Below are 18,011 nucleotides of genomic sequence, written 5' to 3'. Positions count from 1 at the left end.
GACACTTCACCTGATAGCAAGGACATATTCCTTTTCTTACAGAAATCACAGCTGAAGCCTCAACACAAGAAACTAGATTTCAGACTTACCGGAGCTATTGTAAGGCTAAAAACCACCTTCTAAGACTGCACTGAAGCATTATAGGCTGAAAAACAATACCACTTACAATTGAGAACAGATTTTGGACTAAAGAAACAACACTACTTCTGGAGGTCAAACCTGGACTGTGTCCACCAAGTAGAAAGAAAATTTTGGATTGAAGGAAAAAAGTGCCCTTTCTGGAGTCATTAAGGCAATCAGCCAAGACATAACAGTAGCATTTTCCTTACACCAAACTGAGTATTCAACATCATCCTCTTTAGGTTCTTTTTTCTATCCATCTAAATAACCCATAAGTTCCCGGAAGTAATGAAAAGTTTGGCTGAAACAGACCATTCTTTGAAGTTGTATTCGTCTAACAACACACTGGTGATCTGCAAGCTATGCAGATTTGGGTTTTCAATGTTTCAAGACCTCCCACCAGTCATATTGTCTTTAGAAGACACTTCACCTGATAGCAAGGACATATTCCTTTTCTTACAGAAATCACAGTTGAAGCCTCAACACAAGAAACTAGATTTCAGACTTACCGGAGCTATTGTAAGGCTAAAAACCACCCTCTAAGACTGCATTGAAGCATTGTAGGCTGAAAAACAATACCACTTACAATTGAGAACAGATTCTGGACTGAAGAAACAACACTACTTCTGGAGGTCAAACCTGGACTGTGTCCACCAAGTAGAAAGAAAATTTTGGACTGAAGGAAAAAAGTGCCCTTTTCTGGAAGTCAAACCTAGACTATGACCACTCCTACAATCTATTCAAGAACCCATAAACCAACTAGGACTGTCTACTTAGTCCTTCAAACTAGATTTGTTCTACACAGATCTCTCTAGCAGCTGAATGGTTACTCATTGCTGCAAAACCACTAGTAGGGTATAAGCTTATGAGAAAAGCTCCTCTCGGGCCCTATAGCCAAGAGAAACCCTAGATACAAACCTTGCTATTATCTACAGTCATTCCTAGGGTTTCTTCACAGTATCAAAAGAAGAGAATGAAAAGGGAGTAGAAAAGAAGGAAAAAAAGATGGGAGAAGCTAGATGTAACCAGTCAGGCTGAATGGAGTTCTGATAGCATGTTTGCTGGAGAGCAGTTGTAGAAGATGAAGAAGAAGAGAGAATAAACTTGAGAGTGGGCGGCAATAGTGTCTTAGCTGGCTCTAGAAGCTAATATAAATATTTACAATAAGAAGATACATGAAAGGACTAGAATAACCCTGATTAGTGATGGGACACCTAGACATAATAAAGATAAATAAAGCATAAAACAAGTTTAGGCCCATTAACAAAGGTCCGCAAAGGACTAAGAAACTTAAACATAAGAGTTAAACTAAGCCCATCAACACTTAACCACTCGAACCAACAGGGAATACATATTTATAGTTGGGCGTCCGTGTCCTAGATGGATAGGGCTTCTAGGGTTGTCGAGATGAGGGCATCCGCTGAGGTCTTTGGGAGGTTTCTTCTTCCCCGACAGAATTCGCTTCCTTGTCTGTGTAGGATACTCCTTTTTAGTCGTGCTCTTCTGTTATGTATGGCGTCGACGTGGCTTGAGAGGGGGGGGGGCGACCGCGGAGATAGCCACCTAGCATCCTTGGCCAGATTAACCATCACCCGAACACCACTCTCCCAATTCCGAAGTCGAGGAGTGTAGTGCTCAGTCGCGGCTGGGCGTGGAAGATTTCTGCGGTCTTCAGCTGAGGAACTTTAGTTTCTTCGAGTTGACTAGCCTGGGGTAAGACCGATTCACTGGGTAGACCAGCTGGTTCAATGCTTGTGCCGTTTTCGTTATGGGTCGGTAGATGCGTTGGTTTGTCTTCCCGAGGTCACGTGTGTGTGAAATGTGGGATTCAATAGGCTCCATCGATCTGATTTGATCTAGACCGTTGTCTACCTTTATAAAAAGAGGTAGGCGAGCCATTTCACTTTGTCATTTGGGAAGAGTCTACACCTTAGAGTTCGACTAACGTCCCTTCTTTGATATCTCAGGTGTCCTGAGCTTCTTTTTTCTTCAATAAGATGTCTTTCACTACATCTTCCATGTCTTCCCTTTTCACTAGGTATACTTTGGGGGGACGAGAGTGAGGGTAGTACTCGGCATGAGGTTACCGAGGTTAGGGTACCGAAGATTGATGCCAATGCGGTCGAGGTTGATGACGAGGGCGATGTTGAGGTCCGAGAGATTGATGCACGGGAGACTGGTTCCGACAAGGCAGTTGAAGGTGATGTGGAGTCGGAAGAGAAAGCCCTCGAGAGGAGATTTGGGGAGAGGTTTGCCTCGACTCCATGTAGCCTTTCTCAGGTCAACCTGGCTTGAATCCAGGAAGTGCATTGCATTCCTAAGGAGTACGAAATGAGGTGTCCTGAGATCGGGGAGAGGGCCACTTCGGCCAAGCCCGAGGAGATTTGTGTGTGCATTTATAGCTTGATTTTCGACCTTAGGTTCCCTTTAGATCCCAAGGTAGTGGCTATCTTGAGGTGCTAAGGAGATTAGTCGTTCTCCCTCACCCGATCCATTTTGAGGACCAAGGATACGGGTCCTTCCCAAGCCAAGTTGTCGAAGGAGAAAATAACTATTGTGAGGATAGTGCGGGTGCACATCATCCTGATTGCTGACCTTGGTTGGGTTGATGTGCCCTTCGGCCGAACAATCCAGTCTGGTTTGTGGACTGCATGGTCTCTGTTTATTTTTTATGAGCCCGTCTTCACTTGGTTCTAACTTTGTGGTGATTTGTGCAAATTTGGACATGGTTGGTGCTTTGGAGAGAGCTCGGCATATGCAAGCCGCGGACATGAGGAAGGCATAGGCGGATAGGACCTCGGGTGCACAGCCCGGGGCTGTGGATCTCCAACACCATTCGATAGAGTGCATGTCTCAGTAAGGGAAGAAGTCGAGGTTGATAGAGGAAGTTGTGGTAGTTGACTCCAAGGAGGCTACGACTCAACTCGAACAGTCTTCGTCGTAGAGGGGGATCCAAAATATGCTTTGACTGAGGGCTCAACCAGTGTGTACGTGCCATGATGGTCGATTTGGCCAGAGGACACCCTTGAGACAGAGTTGGTGGCCGAGTAGCTTGCCCAAGGTGTGATGCTCCCCAGTATTAGGAAGGAAGATAGTTGCCACACTAGCAACTTCCTAGAGAGTGTGGCTCTCCATCAGATCATGGCGGTAAGTTCGGCTTTACTTGTACTTCCTTATTTCTCTTCTTTTCTTTTGTACTAACTATTCAGTGCCCTATTGTCGGTTTGTTCGGTCGTCAACCACCTCCACAAACTATGGTGATTTTATGACGCGATAGATTGAGAATGCCCAGTTGAAGGTGGAGTTGGCCGAGCTGAAGCATGGCGTTGAGGAGAGGAATGACATTGTCCACAAGTTGAAGGGTTGTGCCCATGATCTCAAGGAGGCGCAGGAGGTACTGAAGAAGGGGCTCGAGGAGGTTGAGGTGAAAATAACTCGGATGAAGGAGGAGGACATTGTTGAGTATAAAGCTTCGAAGGCTCATCAGAACGAGCTGGATGACTACGCTACTGACTCCTGACAGGAGGGATTCACTCCTTGTAAGCAGTGGGTGATGTGTCAATTCCCGGAGGTGACCAGTGTCGTTTAGGGGTTCGGCCCGTTTGATACCAAAGAACCTGATCACAGAGATGTTGTCGTCACCGACACCTAGGAGTGTACCAAGGACCCCCAGTGGAAAATTGATGGTGCGTTGTCTATTTCCCTTTGAGAGTGTTTGTATTCAGCCTGATATGTCAGGCTTATGATCATTGTATCAACTTCTTGATTAATGGAAATTTAGTCTTTTTGTCGAGTACGTTCTGTGTTGCTTCTCTCTTCTCTCTATGTTGCTCCACTTTAGAAATAAGTTTGTTGGTAGGGTCCATAGGCCATGCTCTTATACTTGTTCTCAAGCTAGTTGGGGTCTCGGACTTAATGTTGTGGTTGGGTTTTTTGGCATTACGGCCTTGGTCTCCTATTGGCCGAGGTCTTGGGACTTGCCAACGTCTTTGACTTTGTAGCCTTAGTCTCATGTTGGTTGAGGTCTTGGGTTTGACATTAGATGGCTGGGGTCTTCGACTTTGTATCCTCGGTTCCACGTTGGCTGAGTTTCTTCCAATCACTCAACATTGTTGGGGAGCTCGATGGCACCTGGTTTTATGCTGGTCAAGGTCTTTGGCTTGATACTTGCCGGCCAAAGTCTTCGGCTTTGTGGCCTCGGTCTTTGGCCTTGCGGCCTCAGTCTTAGGCTGGTCAAGGTGCTTGGCTTGATGCTCACAGGCCAAGCTGTTCAACTTTGTGGCCTCGGTCCCCACAGTACCCATCGATGGTTTGTCTTGGCCTCGACCAACTATGGTTGGTCGGGTCTCGTGATGGTTGTCAGGTCTCGACCATTATAGGTCGATCAGGTCCTTGACAAGGTTGTCGTCGTGTTGCGACCATTGGTCAACATGGAGTTCAGCTGTTGGAGTTTGGCTAGACTGTGTACAGGCGTTTGGTCATTTGTGCTTGAAGGAAAATTCTTTATTCCTTGAGTTTGTATAGCCCAGTCGCCGTTAGTTCTTGGTGTCGGTTGTTGTCACTATGTTTAAATTCTTGGAACTCTAGCTCTTCGGTGTGGGTCTTTTGTGCTTAGCTCTTCTCCTCTCTAATGGCCTTTCCGCTCGAGAAGACGGCGATGACCCCGATAGGTAGAGCTCGGGCTGGGGTCTTATTAGTGAGGTGCAGCTCTTCTCTTGGTTTATGCTCTTTGATGTTGATGAAGCCACAAAGGTATTCGCGTTGTCTCAATTTCTCTTGTTTCCCTAGGTTTTTATCTTCTCGAGCCACTTGACGAAGCTGTGATCGTGAATTATTATCAGTATCTTAGCCCGTAGAGCGTTGAGTGGAGTAAAGTTGTGATAAATCGGCGTTGGGGTTCTTGGTCTGCGGTTAGGTCGACGATCCTTCCACTTGAAGTATTGGTCCGATCTTTGGATGTCATGGCCTCTGTGCTTCTGGTCATGCTGGTTTTCCTACTCCTTGCGCAACGCTTGGGATTTTTCAGCATTCATATACTTTTGTGCATGCTTTATGAGCGTGGTCAAGTTGGGTGAAGGATTCTTTTGCAAAGAGAAGCTGATCATTGAAGAGTGCAGCCTACTCATGATGGTGGTCATGACCACCAACTGGTCTAGAGTCTAGACTTGAAGGGCCTTGGCATTGAACATCGCCAAGTATTCCCTCAGGGTCTTTCTTTACCTCTGTCATACTTACATGTGGCTGGCTAACGTCTTCTAGTGCCTTTGGTTGGCGGTTAACTATGTCATGAACTATGTCTCCAATTTCTCCCAGGGGGATATGGACCGTGGTAGAAGGGAGGCATACCAGGTTCTAGTAACTCCGTGGAGGTCGCCACCCTCGGAGGAGCTATGCAACGTCATTATCGCATTGAACCCTTCAATGTGGTCGTTTGGGTCTGAGGTTCCATCATACTTCTTGAATTGAGGAGAACGCCATCCGGCTGGGGGAAGCTCGTCGACGATCTCTTGGATGAAGACAGGCTCTTTTGTGGGTTGCTGACCATGATGTTGATATGTTGGTCAGGTCGTCGGAGGGTTCGCGCTGCGATCTGCTTGGTTGTGTTCCAGCTCAGAAAATCATTATCATAGGTCCCTGATTTTGGTGTCCCTTTCCACCGGTGCCGCATTGATGGACTTCTCTGCTTTCAGAGCTACTTGTTGATCTCGAACTGAGTTGGATTTGGCTATTAAGATTGGGGGCTGCTGTATGCACTATCCAAATCATTCTCGCATTGGAATCCTTGTGTCAGAGCGATGTGATTTACTATGGGCATCATGCACACAGGGCCGAGCTGGGGGTCAAACCTCTGAGATGGATGTGGACAGTCATGGTTAGACTAGGCCTTGTGTTGACCTGTGTGGTGCCTTTTATAGTCCTCGGTAAGATGATTGGTCGTGGCAGGCCCCTACGCAGTAGGGCGAGTGGCTTGGGGGTCATGTCCCAGTTGTCACAATGTCTCCATCATGGTGAGGATACAATCAACTTTCTACCGTAGTGCAAGGAACTGTGCAGAGTCGACCGTTGTCTGATGCTGGGGCTCCCGAGGCAAAGAGTTGCGAAGTGAGTGGGATCCCCGAGATGGGGAACGGGCTCTAGAGCGGTTGAATGTGTTCTTAGGCATGGTGTCTTTTAGTGCGTGGAAAGGGGTTTGGGAAATGACTTTTCGTATGTTTTCCACAGACGGCACCAATCCGATGTTGTCCGATCTAAGGTGTTCTAAATTGAGAAAATTGCTAGATAGTCTTACCAACCAGATGAAGCCGCACATTGAAATCTGCAACCAGGAGAAAGGTGAGAGGCCTGAGGAGCCCGGGTAGGTACTCTAACGCTCAAGTCAATAGGATTGAAAAGGATGTGGCTAGGCCAAGCAGGTTGAAATAGCGCAGGTCTGAGCCGAAAGGATAGTGCAAAGAGGTATTTAAAGAGTGCAATTCCAAAAAGTCCCTTACCTTGAGTGGAAAATACCTATTTATAGTTGTGCATTTGTGTCCTAGATGGATAGGGCTTCTGGGGTTGTCAAGATGAGGGCATCTGTCGAGGTCTTCAGGAGGTTTCCTCTTCCCTAGCGGAGTTCATTTCCTTGTCTATGCATGATACTCCTTAGTCATGCTCTTCTGTTATGTGTGGCGTTGATGTGTTCTAAGAGGGGGGGTGACCACGGAGATAGCCATGTGACATCCTTGGCTAGCTCAACCATCACTCGAACACAAAGAACCTTGAATCGAAGGTGTGATCCCTAGTTGGCAATTTAAAGTCAAGTCTACTTACCGCAGCTTTGTGAACCTCAAGTAGAATCAAAGCTCTTCTCATGTCAAATGGACAGCAATCAAAAAGCTAATTAAGCTACCCCAAGATACAAAGGTGGTTTTTGGTTCATTTTTTTAGTGTCTTATAGTCTGCGATAAGTTTAAATGACAAAAAAATGTCATTTTGGTTTGGTATCATGTAGATTGAAAGACCAGGGGACGAGTGCATAGAAAGATTAAAAGAGCCAGAAATTAGGAAGTTTCCAATGAAGCTTTTGGTCTTTCAGTGCTGAAAATAGCCTTCTCGACTGCTTTTAACACCTCAGTAGGCCATGATGCAAATCAAACAGTCTTTGTCCTTGACAGACCCCAAAACTTCAGTGTGTCTTCTTGTTTACAGAGCTGTTGAAAGATCTACTTAAAGATACATGCCAAATGGCCCCAAAATCTTTATGTGAAGGCTGATATGGGAAGGACTCCCCTTCAAAGTTGTGCTATGGAAGTGTCACTTGTTGCAGGAGAAAGAATGTCCTCTTTGCGACATCGAAGAGTAAGGGTGTCACTTGGATTGTATTTGGTCCAATCTGATCCAATCCAATGCGAGTCCATTACAAATCGACTAGGTCCAATCCAATCCAATGAATGTTTTTACCATTTTGGACCAGTTCAATTCAATGTATGGAGTCTAGACTGTCTAGTCTGTTCAAATTTGTTTTAATTTAGATTAACTCTCAATCCAATCCAATCCAACATAAATTCATTATGAATGGACAAGGTCCAATCCCATCCAATAAATACTTTAGACCATTAAGTCTGGACTGGTCTAAGTCAATATGTCTTGTTGGTTTGTCCAACCCATACAAATTGATTTTGGTTTCGATGGGGCTGAATCCAAAACCGGTGCATTGACACCCCTATCAAAGAGGAAACTGAATTTCATCTAATGGTTTGTTGTCCTTTTGCAAGAACTATATATGGATGCACTCTCACGCACGTTTTAACTCAGATTACTTTGAGGAAAAGCTCATCCTAGACCCGATTAAACAATGGGTGCGGGTGGTAGGGGTGACAACGAGCCGAGTTTTCACTAGTTGCTCGAGCTCGGCTCGTGAAAACCTCGGCTCGGCTCGGTTTCAACTGAGCTCGAGCTTGAGCTTGAGCCCAATTCATTGGCTTGATTATTAAATGAGTCGAGCTCGAGCATACTAGAGCTCAGCTCATGAGGCTCACGAGCCGGCTTGAATATATATATATATATATATATATATATATATATATATATATATATAGTTATTAATTATAGTTATTAATTATTATAATTCTTAATTTTTTTAATATCAAATAAAAAATATTTTTATATATAATTTTTTATTTTTATAAAATATGTTTTCTCAAAATCGAGCTCGAGCTTATGAATTTTTTACTCGAATTGAACTTGAATTCAAGGTTTTGACTCAAACTGAACTCGAGGTTGAACCTGATACTATTCGGCTCGGCTCGGCTCGAATCCACCCCTATGGGTGGCCAAGCTCATTTGGAAATTGAAATAAACACGTAACGATCATATCTTTCGTAACACTGCTCTAGACGTACAAACGGTGATTAGAAGACCTCATTTCTTTTACAAATCATTCTAACACCTCCCATCCTCAGGATAGCATTAGAGTCTAGAGCCACTCATCTGCATAAATTATTTGTTGATGGATCCTACGTTAGTAGTGCAGAGACAGGCTTTGGTTTTGTCTTATCCCCTCAGAATGTCTTTAATAGCAATGTTCAAATTCGGTTGATAAACTGAAAACAGAACCGAGTCAAACCGAATAAGTTAATTCGGTTTGGTTCTATTTTCTAAAAAATCAGTTTTTGGTTTCGATTCAGTTTGACTGAAATTTTCAACTGAATTGAAGTGAAAATCGAATTAATGTTGTTATTTACTTAAGTATATTAAATATTAATGTTTTATTTAATAATTTATGCTAATTAATTATTATATTTCTTAATGAACAATTTGTCAATTCTCCATTGGGCTTTAGGCCCATTCTAATTTTTAATTAATAATAGTTAATTAAAACCTAGACTCTTTATTAATTGTTTATTAGTCATTAATTGTTCATTAATCATTAATTATTTTTGAAAATGACCAATTCGCCAATTCCCAATTGGCATAGGGCTTTGGGCCTATTCTAGCTCTTAATTAATAATAGATAATTAATTAAAACCGTTGGGCTTTGGGGTCATTCTAAATTTTAATTAATAATAGTTAATTAATTAAAATCATTGGATTTGGGGCCAATTTAAATTTTAATTAATAATACTTATTAAATGCTTATCATTTATGTGGAACCAGGGTCCAACCGAACCAAATTCGGTTAGGGTCATTTTGGTTCTAAAATATAATTTGGTATGGTTCGGTTATTGGAAATGGTAAAACCGAATAATCGGTTAGGTCCTAGGTTTGAATCAAACCAAACCGAACCGACCAATTGTACACCTGTAGTCTTTATTGTAGCAGCAGAATCTTCACTTTCAATTCTGATGCAAAGTCTAGAGCTGGCTTAAAGCTTGGCGATCCTTAGGCTGCGTTTGGATCAGGTGAAAAAGAACATCAAAGATCGGTGTAAAACTATATTTTGAAAGATTTTTATATCAATAATCAATGTATTAAATACATCATTTTTTCGATGCAAAACTCCTTGCACCACTCTCCTAATATATGTCTCATTTCCTTCCCACCGCTCCATTGATCGAGTTCACTTTTGGGGGCTTAGGAAGGAAGATTGATGCTTCTGTTGTGGTAAATAAGAGATGGATTTTCAGTTAGGCTTCGAGGCGAAGGAAACAGACCTTGCTGCCCAACGGTCTGCCGGTGTTGTGCACGCCGGTAACGCTCCAACAGACCTTATCTGTCGGTATTGTGTACGCCGGTAATGCTCCAACAAACCTTGCCACCCAACAAACTATCAATGTTGTGTACGCCGATAACACTCCAACAGAGCTTGCCACTCAACAATTCGTCGGTGTTGTGTATGCCGATAATGCTCCAACTAACCATGCCGCCCAAACAATCCGCCGGTAAAGCTCCAATAGACCTTGCTGCCCAACATTCTGATGGTGTTGTGTACGCCAGTAACTCTCCAACAAACCTTGCCACCCAATAGTCCGCTAGTGTTGTATATGCCGATAACACTCCAACAAACCTTGCCCCCCGAAAGGCCCAAATTGTTTCTAAAGAGCAGCAAAGAGCGCGAGAGAGCAAAGACTGAGGTTCAAAAACGGCACAAGCTATGGCTTCGATGGCTAGCTTCAGGGTTCCTGTTAGGCTACTCTGGTAGGTACTCTTCTCTGCCGTTCAATGGATTGCTAAGTTTCTACTCCACTCCATTCTGATGAATAGTTGTTTTCTCTATGCACCACTCCCCTTCATGAACCAACCATTGTTTGCATTTACACCACAAACAAACGTAGCCTTGTGGCTCTGAGATGGGCTCATTAATCATGATTTTGGAATATACTCAGGACAGCATTTTGTTTTCAAAGTGGATGCAGCAAGCACCGAGAGGAAATCAAGTGGACGATAAAGCATTTTGTTTTCTACAGAATAGTATATATTCCTAGATTTATGAATTTCATGGCTCATGAAACAACCAAAAGATCCCAAGGTTCTATCAATGTTGATGTAAATGTTGATCCTTGGCTTCAATCGATGACCACTTTTTCTGTAACTGGTGGAAAAATATGGCAAAAGAAACTTGGAGAAGAAGCTTTGAGGCATGTCTAAAGACATTGTCTTTAAAATTGCCCTCACTCAGTTTTACTGAGTTTACTGTATGATTATAGAAAAATCCGTTCTTAGAATACAATAGAGCCTTAGACAAGAATCTACAACTAGTAAAGTTAAAGAATCCGAAAAAACCTTTTGTGAGACAGTAGTAGATCAAACTGAGAGAGACAAGAGTGATTTTCACAAATTTGTGTTCATTTACTTAATTCACATGCCTTGAATAATTTCTAAAGAATCGTGGAGAAGGTGTGGTTCAAAAAGTGCTCTTAAATAGTCACAATTTCAAATATTGTGGTTGTCAAAAGATAATTAACAGATAATGGCTGTCAACTTTGAATAATACCTCTTTTTTGTTATCAATAACTGTGAAATGTATTCATTAAACTTTGAATAGTGCCTCTTAATCACCCCCGATTGAATCGTGACTATTAAAACATCAACGGTCAACCCTACACCAAAAATCAAAACTACCTTATGTGGACCACAAGGGTGTACATGAAATGCATGCAAAGTGTGCACACACATGTATACGCATTGCAAGAGAAAAAAAAAACTTCTATTTAAAACTTAAAACTCAAAACAATCTCTTATTTAAAAAAAACTCAAAACAAGTTCTGTAATTTTCCAATATGAGACAAATTGAAAACTAATGTTAGTAAAAGAACTATTTTCCAAGAGAACTATTTTAGTAAGAGAACTATTTTCCAAGATATCTATGTATAACTTGCTCTTTTGCAATGAATCTCTCATTTTTTGCCTACAGAAAAAAAGTTTCCAATGATTGACCTCCTTACGGCGAGAGTTCAATGGCCCAAATCTTTAGTTAGAAAATCATTATTATAAATATTTCACCTAGTAGAGTAAAAGTGTGTAGTAACAGAAGCCATTGTTGATTTATCCTACGCCCTGGCTAAATGATTGGAAATGATCGCGTGAGAAACCATGTTCCTTTCATTGGAATTATTATCTCAAATAACATCCGCTTCATATATGAAAGAAAAAGGAAAAAAAGTAGTCTTTTTTCTTTCAAGTCCACTGAACTTTGCAAAATGAGATTTTTCTTTTTTTATCCCTTCTTTTTTCGTCGTCCAACTCGAACCCAAGCTCACTTTTGAATCCTGTCAATAGAAGCCAAGATAAGAATTACAGTTTTCAATTCACATTTTTGGTTCAGATCAACCAGGCAACCTAGTAATGTTTCTCTTCCAATAAATGGGGCCTTGAAGATCCTCTTTGCCATTGACAAAACTTGCATCTGTACATCTCTGTAACAACTCAAATAAATTAGAATCTACTCACAAAACAATGAAACATTGAAGCCATTAACGACAACCTACAATTCTTGTTTTACATCTTGTTATGTACCTGTAATTGTTACTTCTGTATTGAATCTATTTACACCACAAAAAAATTCCTTGTCCCAATGGGAGGTGGGGGCGGTGAGCCCTAATTTGCTCGATGAACCAAACTACATGACCTGTTCAGCCGTCTAGGTGGAGGATTGCCCACTGGTAAGCTAAGAGTTTGTGATCTAGTCACCATGCTCACCATGGAAGGGGTCTCATACCCCACAGAACCACCACTTACGTGCGAATTATTGCCTTCCGTGTTATACACAAGACCATGAGTTGTTGAGTTCCCCCTTGTTGTGGCCCTCTGCCATGAGTGTGAGCTCAACCCTGACAGAACATAAGCCCGCCCTGTCTCTTCATACAGCTCTTGGCTTGCCATCCTCTCTCTTATCTCCTTCAGCTCAGCTTCTAGCCAGTTACACAAACCATCTCCTGCTTGTGCCGATGCTGATGCTAAGAGTACTGACCTCCGGTTTGCAAGAACAGATTGAGCACCCTCCAGGTTTCCCTTCTCAGCCATCCCCTGAGCCTCTGCAATACCTTCTGCCACCCACAAACGGTTCCGCTGCCTGTCTACCTCCAGACACGTTGTATTGTCCAGAGAAGAGAGAACCTTGGGGCGCCTAATCTCCACCCTCCTGCTTTCTCCATGGACCATCTCTTGTGAGAGTGGATCCTTGTAAGTGCACTCCACAGCCAACAATGGAGTGGTGGCCTCAATTTCTTCACTTTCTTCGGTTGGGAACACAGGGATCGACAAGTGGACCAGGAAATCTTTCTCTTCATCTGCATATAGGTCCCCAACATCAATTATACCTTGCTGGCCCTGGTTTAAGATTTGGCTCAAGTATTTTCCAGTGGGAATTGAGCCAATGCAAACACCTGGAGAAATTGAACTCACTGTAAGCCGCAACTCCTGAGCCACAACACTCAGAAGGCCACCAATGCATCGGGCAAAGGCATCCTGTATGATACTTGCACTCTGGATGAAGGAATATGTGCCGCCTGACACATCTGAAATAGCATGCATGGCAGTGGCATCATGATCTGAGCCAAACCCAAATGTGTGGACTGGGATAGACATCTGGCGGGCCCCATCCCCAGCCCCACTATCACTGGGACGGATGGCAGGTGGCAAGAGGTTCAGGTAATCCAATACCTGCCATGAGTTCAGAGAAGTCTGACTCTGTTGACCATTGCGATGGTAGCTAGTATCAGTGTTGTAGGTATCCTTTCCATCTGAGAGGAGAATGATGCTAGCAACCGGATTCCGCTCCCGTCGATCCTCAAGGACTCGAACTCCTTTCTTGAGTCCTTCAACTATGTTAGTCCCACCACTTGACACTAGGGAATTGATGGCAAAAACAGCATCATCACGTCCTGCATCAGACATGAGACGGAGTGGAAAGATCCTTCGAGCTATTGATGAGAAAGCAACAATAGAGAGGCGATCTGTAGGTCCTAAATTTCGTATGATGAAGCGGACTGCACGCTTGAGGAGTGCAAGCTTCGTGCCCCCCATGCTCCCACTAACATCAAGGACAGTGACAAGGTCAATAGGTGCACGGTCACGATGCCGGGCATTTTCATGGAGGCTTGGGGCTTTTACACTAACAAGGACAGCAAATGTAGAACGAGTTTCTGCTGCAGCCACTGCAGGGAACTCAGGGAAAGCTTTAACAGTCGCAAGTTGGTTGGTTGGAGCTTCAACTTGATGGATCTGATGAAGTGGGTTGGGAGAGGAAGAAGCATGAGAAGTGGTGTTGAGGGGCTCATCATCATCAAAGTGTTGTGGTTCAGCACGGGGTGACGGTTGTTGTGGCAGGTGGCGATGAAGAGCTGCGTGGAATTCATCAAGTGGAGTATTGAATGGTGTGATACGGGCCCGTCCAATGCCATTCAATTGAGGATCAACAATGTCTGAAGGAGCTTGGAAAGGAATGTCCTTCCATTTGGAGCGGCAGATGGGACAAAGATGGTTTCCATGCTTCACACTTGAGGCAATGCAATTAAAGTGAAAGGCATGGGAGCACTCAGCTGTGAATATGGCTTGACCTTGCCCAGGTCTCATACTCCCTAAGCATATAGCACATGTTTTCTGTACCCATGAACAATTCACAAATCAACGTTGGGAATAACAATTAACAATCATCATAATAATGTCAGTTTGAAATTTTCTGCCAGAACAAAGCCTGTATCAGTTTGAAATTTTATTATTGCTTCGAATGGTCACAAAAATTAACCAAGGTTTACAATGAAATAAATTCCTGACATGTTGGACAACAAGATGAAAACAGGAAAAAAATAAGAATCTTAAAGTACCAAATACAGTTTATTAAGCTTTTCTCTAATCTTGATTAAAAAATCCTAATTTCCAGAAAAATGCAAAAGTTAATATTAATACAAAGTTATAATTTATAAAAATATATATGGATAAAAGAAATATAATTACATAAGTTAAAAACAAGACTGATGTCAGCCAATAAAAATAAATGTCTTATAAAAGAAACCCAGCATTGGTTTTATATTTCAGTTCCACAAGCCAAAGCAATTTTTCCAGTTTCACAAGGAGTTAAAACCAAGCACAGGCCCAATCACCAATGCTTTAATAATAGCTTTTTCAAACAGCGATGTTTAGGGTATGTCCTGATTCAAATAATTCAGATAAATAAACTTGTCTGGAAAAGTGGAAAGAAAGGCAAGAATAGCTTTGGTGTGTTCAGCGCAAGTAAAAGAATATTACATGCTGCATTATAAGTTATTTTAGTGTGATTTTGGATGATAGTATGGTCTATGGCCCAACTGGCCCTAGATGTATGGATACAAGTCATTAAGTTAATTCCAGGCTTTTTTATTCATAATTTTTTTCTGTTTGTAGAACAAGATTTTAATTATTCTTATTTTTCTCAGAATATCCAAAAAATGAGACACAGATATATTTACTTAAAAAAAATAGATTAGAATAAACCAACCTTGCTCCTCTAAAAGCATTCCTAAGAGCTACCTAATAGAACTTTATACTGTGTGCCTCATGGACATTATCTTAACTGAGGTTCAAGCTTTAGCACAGAATATATGGGTGAACAAAAGCTCCCTACATAGTAACATGTCAGATGGACATAAGATTCCAATTAACCCTAATGGTCAATACCTTTCAGGAGTGAATTGAAATCATCTGGTCTACTTGAGACTGGGAAAATAACCCTAATCTAGCACCAAATTATGTCTTGTGACAAAATTCACCAGCTTGTACTCAGGAGTACCCCATCCCTGGTGGAAAAGAAATCAAAGGAAAAGGAGGTGCTTTTGCTGATACACTTTGCTAAACAAGGGTGGGAAGGAATAATTTATTTTGAGCTGTTTGGTAATTTTCTGTTGGGGAGGGCTAAGAATGTTTATCTCTCCCCTTCCTTAATTCTTAATTGTACTAAATTTCCTCTTTCTTAATGAAATTGATTCTGCCATTGATAAAAAAAGAATAAAAAAAAGGAAATCAAAGGAGGTGCCCAATGTTGAATGAATCAAGATTCATTGGATTGGGGGGTATCTTGTTGATAGCTTTGTTTTGGTTTTCTTCATGTTTCAACTGAAATTGCAAATTTTGTTTAATACATGTTTTGAATTATAGAACTGGAAACAGGGTTGACAATTAGACCAGATTTGAAAAATGAAAAGTTTTCAAAATTGAAAACTGTTTTTCTCTGTACAATTACTGATCTGTGCTGACATAGAGAAAAACCAGCCATACAAACAACTTCCCTTCTCAGTTTTGACTTTTCAAAAATTTGTTTTAAAATGATTTAACATTAAATTATTGAAAGTAATTTCTGTTGCTGATCTAAAAAAATTTGTTGTGAAGTAGATGCTAGTTTTCAACCCCCCTCCCCCTCCCCCCCCCAAAAAAAAAATAAAAAGCAGTAGCACATCCCATAAGATACTCATTACAGTTGATCTGTTGCAGCAGTGAAGGATCTAACGGAATCCGTTTAGAAAGCTAATACAGCAAACATCTATAAAAATGTTCCACTGATTCAAAAGATAACTTTGTAGTTATCTATTGTTACCAAAAAAATAAAAAAGATAAACTTGTAACGTGCAGCGTTTGCTTTAAAAGAATGTCAGTACTCCAAAAAAATGACAACAACCAAATTCGATCCCCATTAGTTTAATCAATCAATACAACATACATCACAGTCCCAGTTGATTTCAAGTGGACCAGTATTAGTTGATTCCAGCTCCGCACGGTCCTTTTCAATGCAGGATTTCTGGTCACCAAACCACAGTTTCTGAGACAAAAACTGCATTTCTAATTGGAGGGAGTTTTATCTCAAGTCACTTTTTATTAAACAAATCTAATCCAAGATACTACATGAGCTGACATCACCTCAACTTTCAACTCAATATTTCTTGACCAAAAAGAAAACTATTATTATATCAGTTTTCTTTGGTAAACATTACGCTTCAAATTAATTTACGATTTTATCCTACGAGCTACATGTTCCTAACACGTTACACATATCCGCTAACTAAAGAAGATTGGTAAACCCCAGGATAAGACAAATTTTCTAACTATGCTCTAATTTAATCTAATATTAGATAATCAGACAGAGACAGTGAGAGGCTTTTCTGTAATTTATGGTGAAAATAACCAAAATCACCGAGAAAACCCTGAAATGTTTGCTGACCAAATGAGGGCAGTTTGGTCAATTTATAAGGGCATTTCAGTCATTATAGAAAATCAAGGCTGGTTTGACGGAATAACAACTGGCAGCATATTCACATTTCGCGGCGAAACTCATCGCCGATGGAAATATGCCGACGAAACAGTTGATTCCGGAAAAACCATTCACGCGCGGATCGGAGAACCAAAAGACAACAATATGACCTTAAATGAAAACACAGTAACTACGAGTTTATAAGACAAATCTCAACTTAAATCTGCCAATCATTCCGGTTGTAAGGAGAAAAAGAAAAAAGGATAACGAAAAACCCTTTAACACCGCTAAATTCTATAGAAGAGAAAAATCAGAAGAAGAAACCGGTATCTAACCTTAGTCGACCTGCTGCTAATGCTCCTCGACAACCGAATCCCAGACAAAGACGACCTCGGCGTGGAAACTCGAACATCGGTCTCGGAAACATCAGACGCCAAATTTCTCGATGGAGGAGAATCTAATGACAGCGAACTCTGTGAAGAAATCCGCAGCGACAGAGATTTCTTCAGCTTGTTCCACGCGCTCGTCATTTCGCCTTCTCAAAGAAGTGAACACTAAACAAGGAGAGATCGTAAAAGAGACAGACCAATCAAAACGACCTCCGTTTTTTAGCCTCAGATAATTTGCAGAAGGGCGCAGATAGGGTTAGGGCTAGGGTTTGAACTTTGAACTTCGAATCACAATCGCTCGTATGTGTTAAACATGAAGGAAGAAGCATGGGCAGAGAAAATGAAAATGGAGAAGAAACAAATTTGGGAATTTCCTCCTCTCTCTCTCTCTCTCTCCTTTTTTTTTTCTTAATTATTATTTTCCTTTTTAATTTTTTGGGTTTTGAGGCTTTTCATAGGATCGGGGGAAACACTACTGGAAAGTGCGGAAAAAGTGCTCTTTCTAAGCGGGTGGGCGGTTAAGGACCAAGTACATTTGAACAGGTTATATTTCCGGAAAATATCCTGACCGTCCAATAACGATCGGACGGGAAATTCTCCATCATTTTATATAGCTGGGCCCCATTTTACGTGATGTAGGAGATTTTGTGATCGACCGTCCAATACGTGATGTAGTTTGATCTTCATTGTTTAGAAATATTATATTATTTCAATTTTCGTGATCAAGAGATGGCAACTGATGATTCTGATCGTATAGTTAATAGTTTAATGTAATTTATTAAGCTACTTCTTTATGCATCGAGCATTTTCTCATTTATTAAAATTAGGAATTTATTTAATTTAATAATTCTCGCTCAGTAGCTACA

At 41.5% G+C, this 18,011-nt stretch overlaps 1 protein-coding gene across 2 annotated transcripts; it reads right to left on the bottom strand.

The window, feature by feature from the left end:
- Positions 1-11,622: 11,622 nt before the first annotated feature.
- LOC148846276 (E3 ubiquitin-protein ligase WAV3-like) lies at positions 11,623-17,648 on the bottom strand. Of its 2 annotated transcripts, XR_016102606.1 has the most exons (3): positions 17,092-17,648; positions 12,055-14,139; positions 11,623-11,954 (listed from the first exon to the last, which is right to left on the bottom strand). XR_016102606.1 is itself a non-coding variant. In XM_088956276.1 (2 exons), exons 1-2 carry the CDS (start codon positions 17,284-17,286, stop codon positions 12,136-12,138), a joined length of 2,199 nt encoding a protein of 732 aa, XP_088812402.1. In that variant the 5' UTR covers positions 17,287-17,572; the 3' UTR covers positions 11,952-12,135. The 2 variants fall into 2 exon arrangements, 1 of the variants encoding a protein (XP_088812402.1); XM_088956276.1 differs by having other exon boundaries at positions 11,952-14,139; positions 17,092-17,572.
- Between the last annotated feature and the right edge of the window lie 363 nt (positions 17,649-18,011).

The sequence above is a fragment of the Nelumbo lutea genome, chromosome 7 (genome assembly GCF_056320005.1).
Source record: "Nelumbo lutea isolate HS-2025 chromosome 7, American lotus-T2T, whole genome shotgun sequence".
NCBI lineage: Eukaryota > Viridiplantae > Streptophyta > Magnoliopsida > Proteales > Nelumbonaceae > Nelumbo > Nelumbo lutea.
The sequence above is the reverse complement of the archived record's forward strand: the minus strand, read 5'-3'. Positions and strand labels throughout refer to the sequence as shown.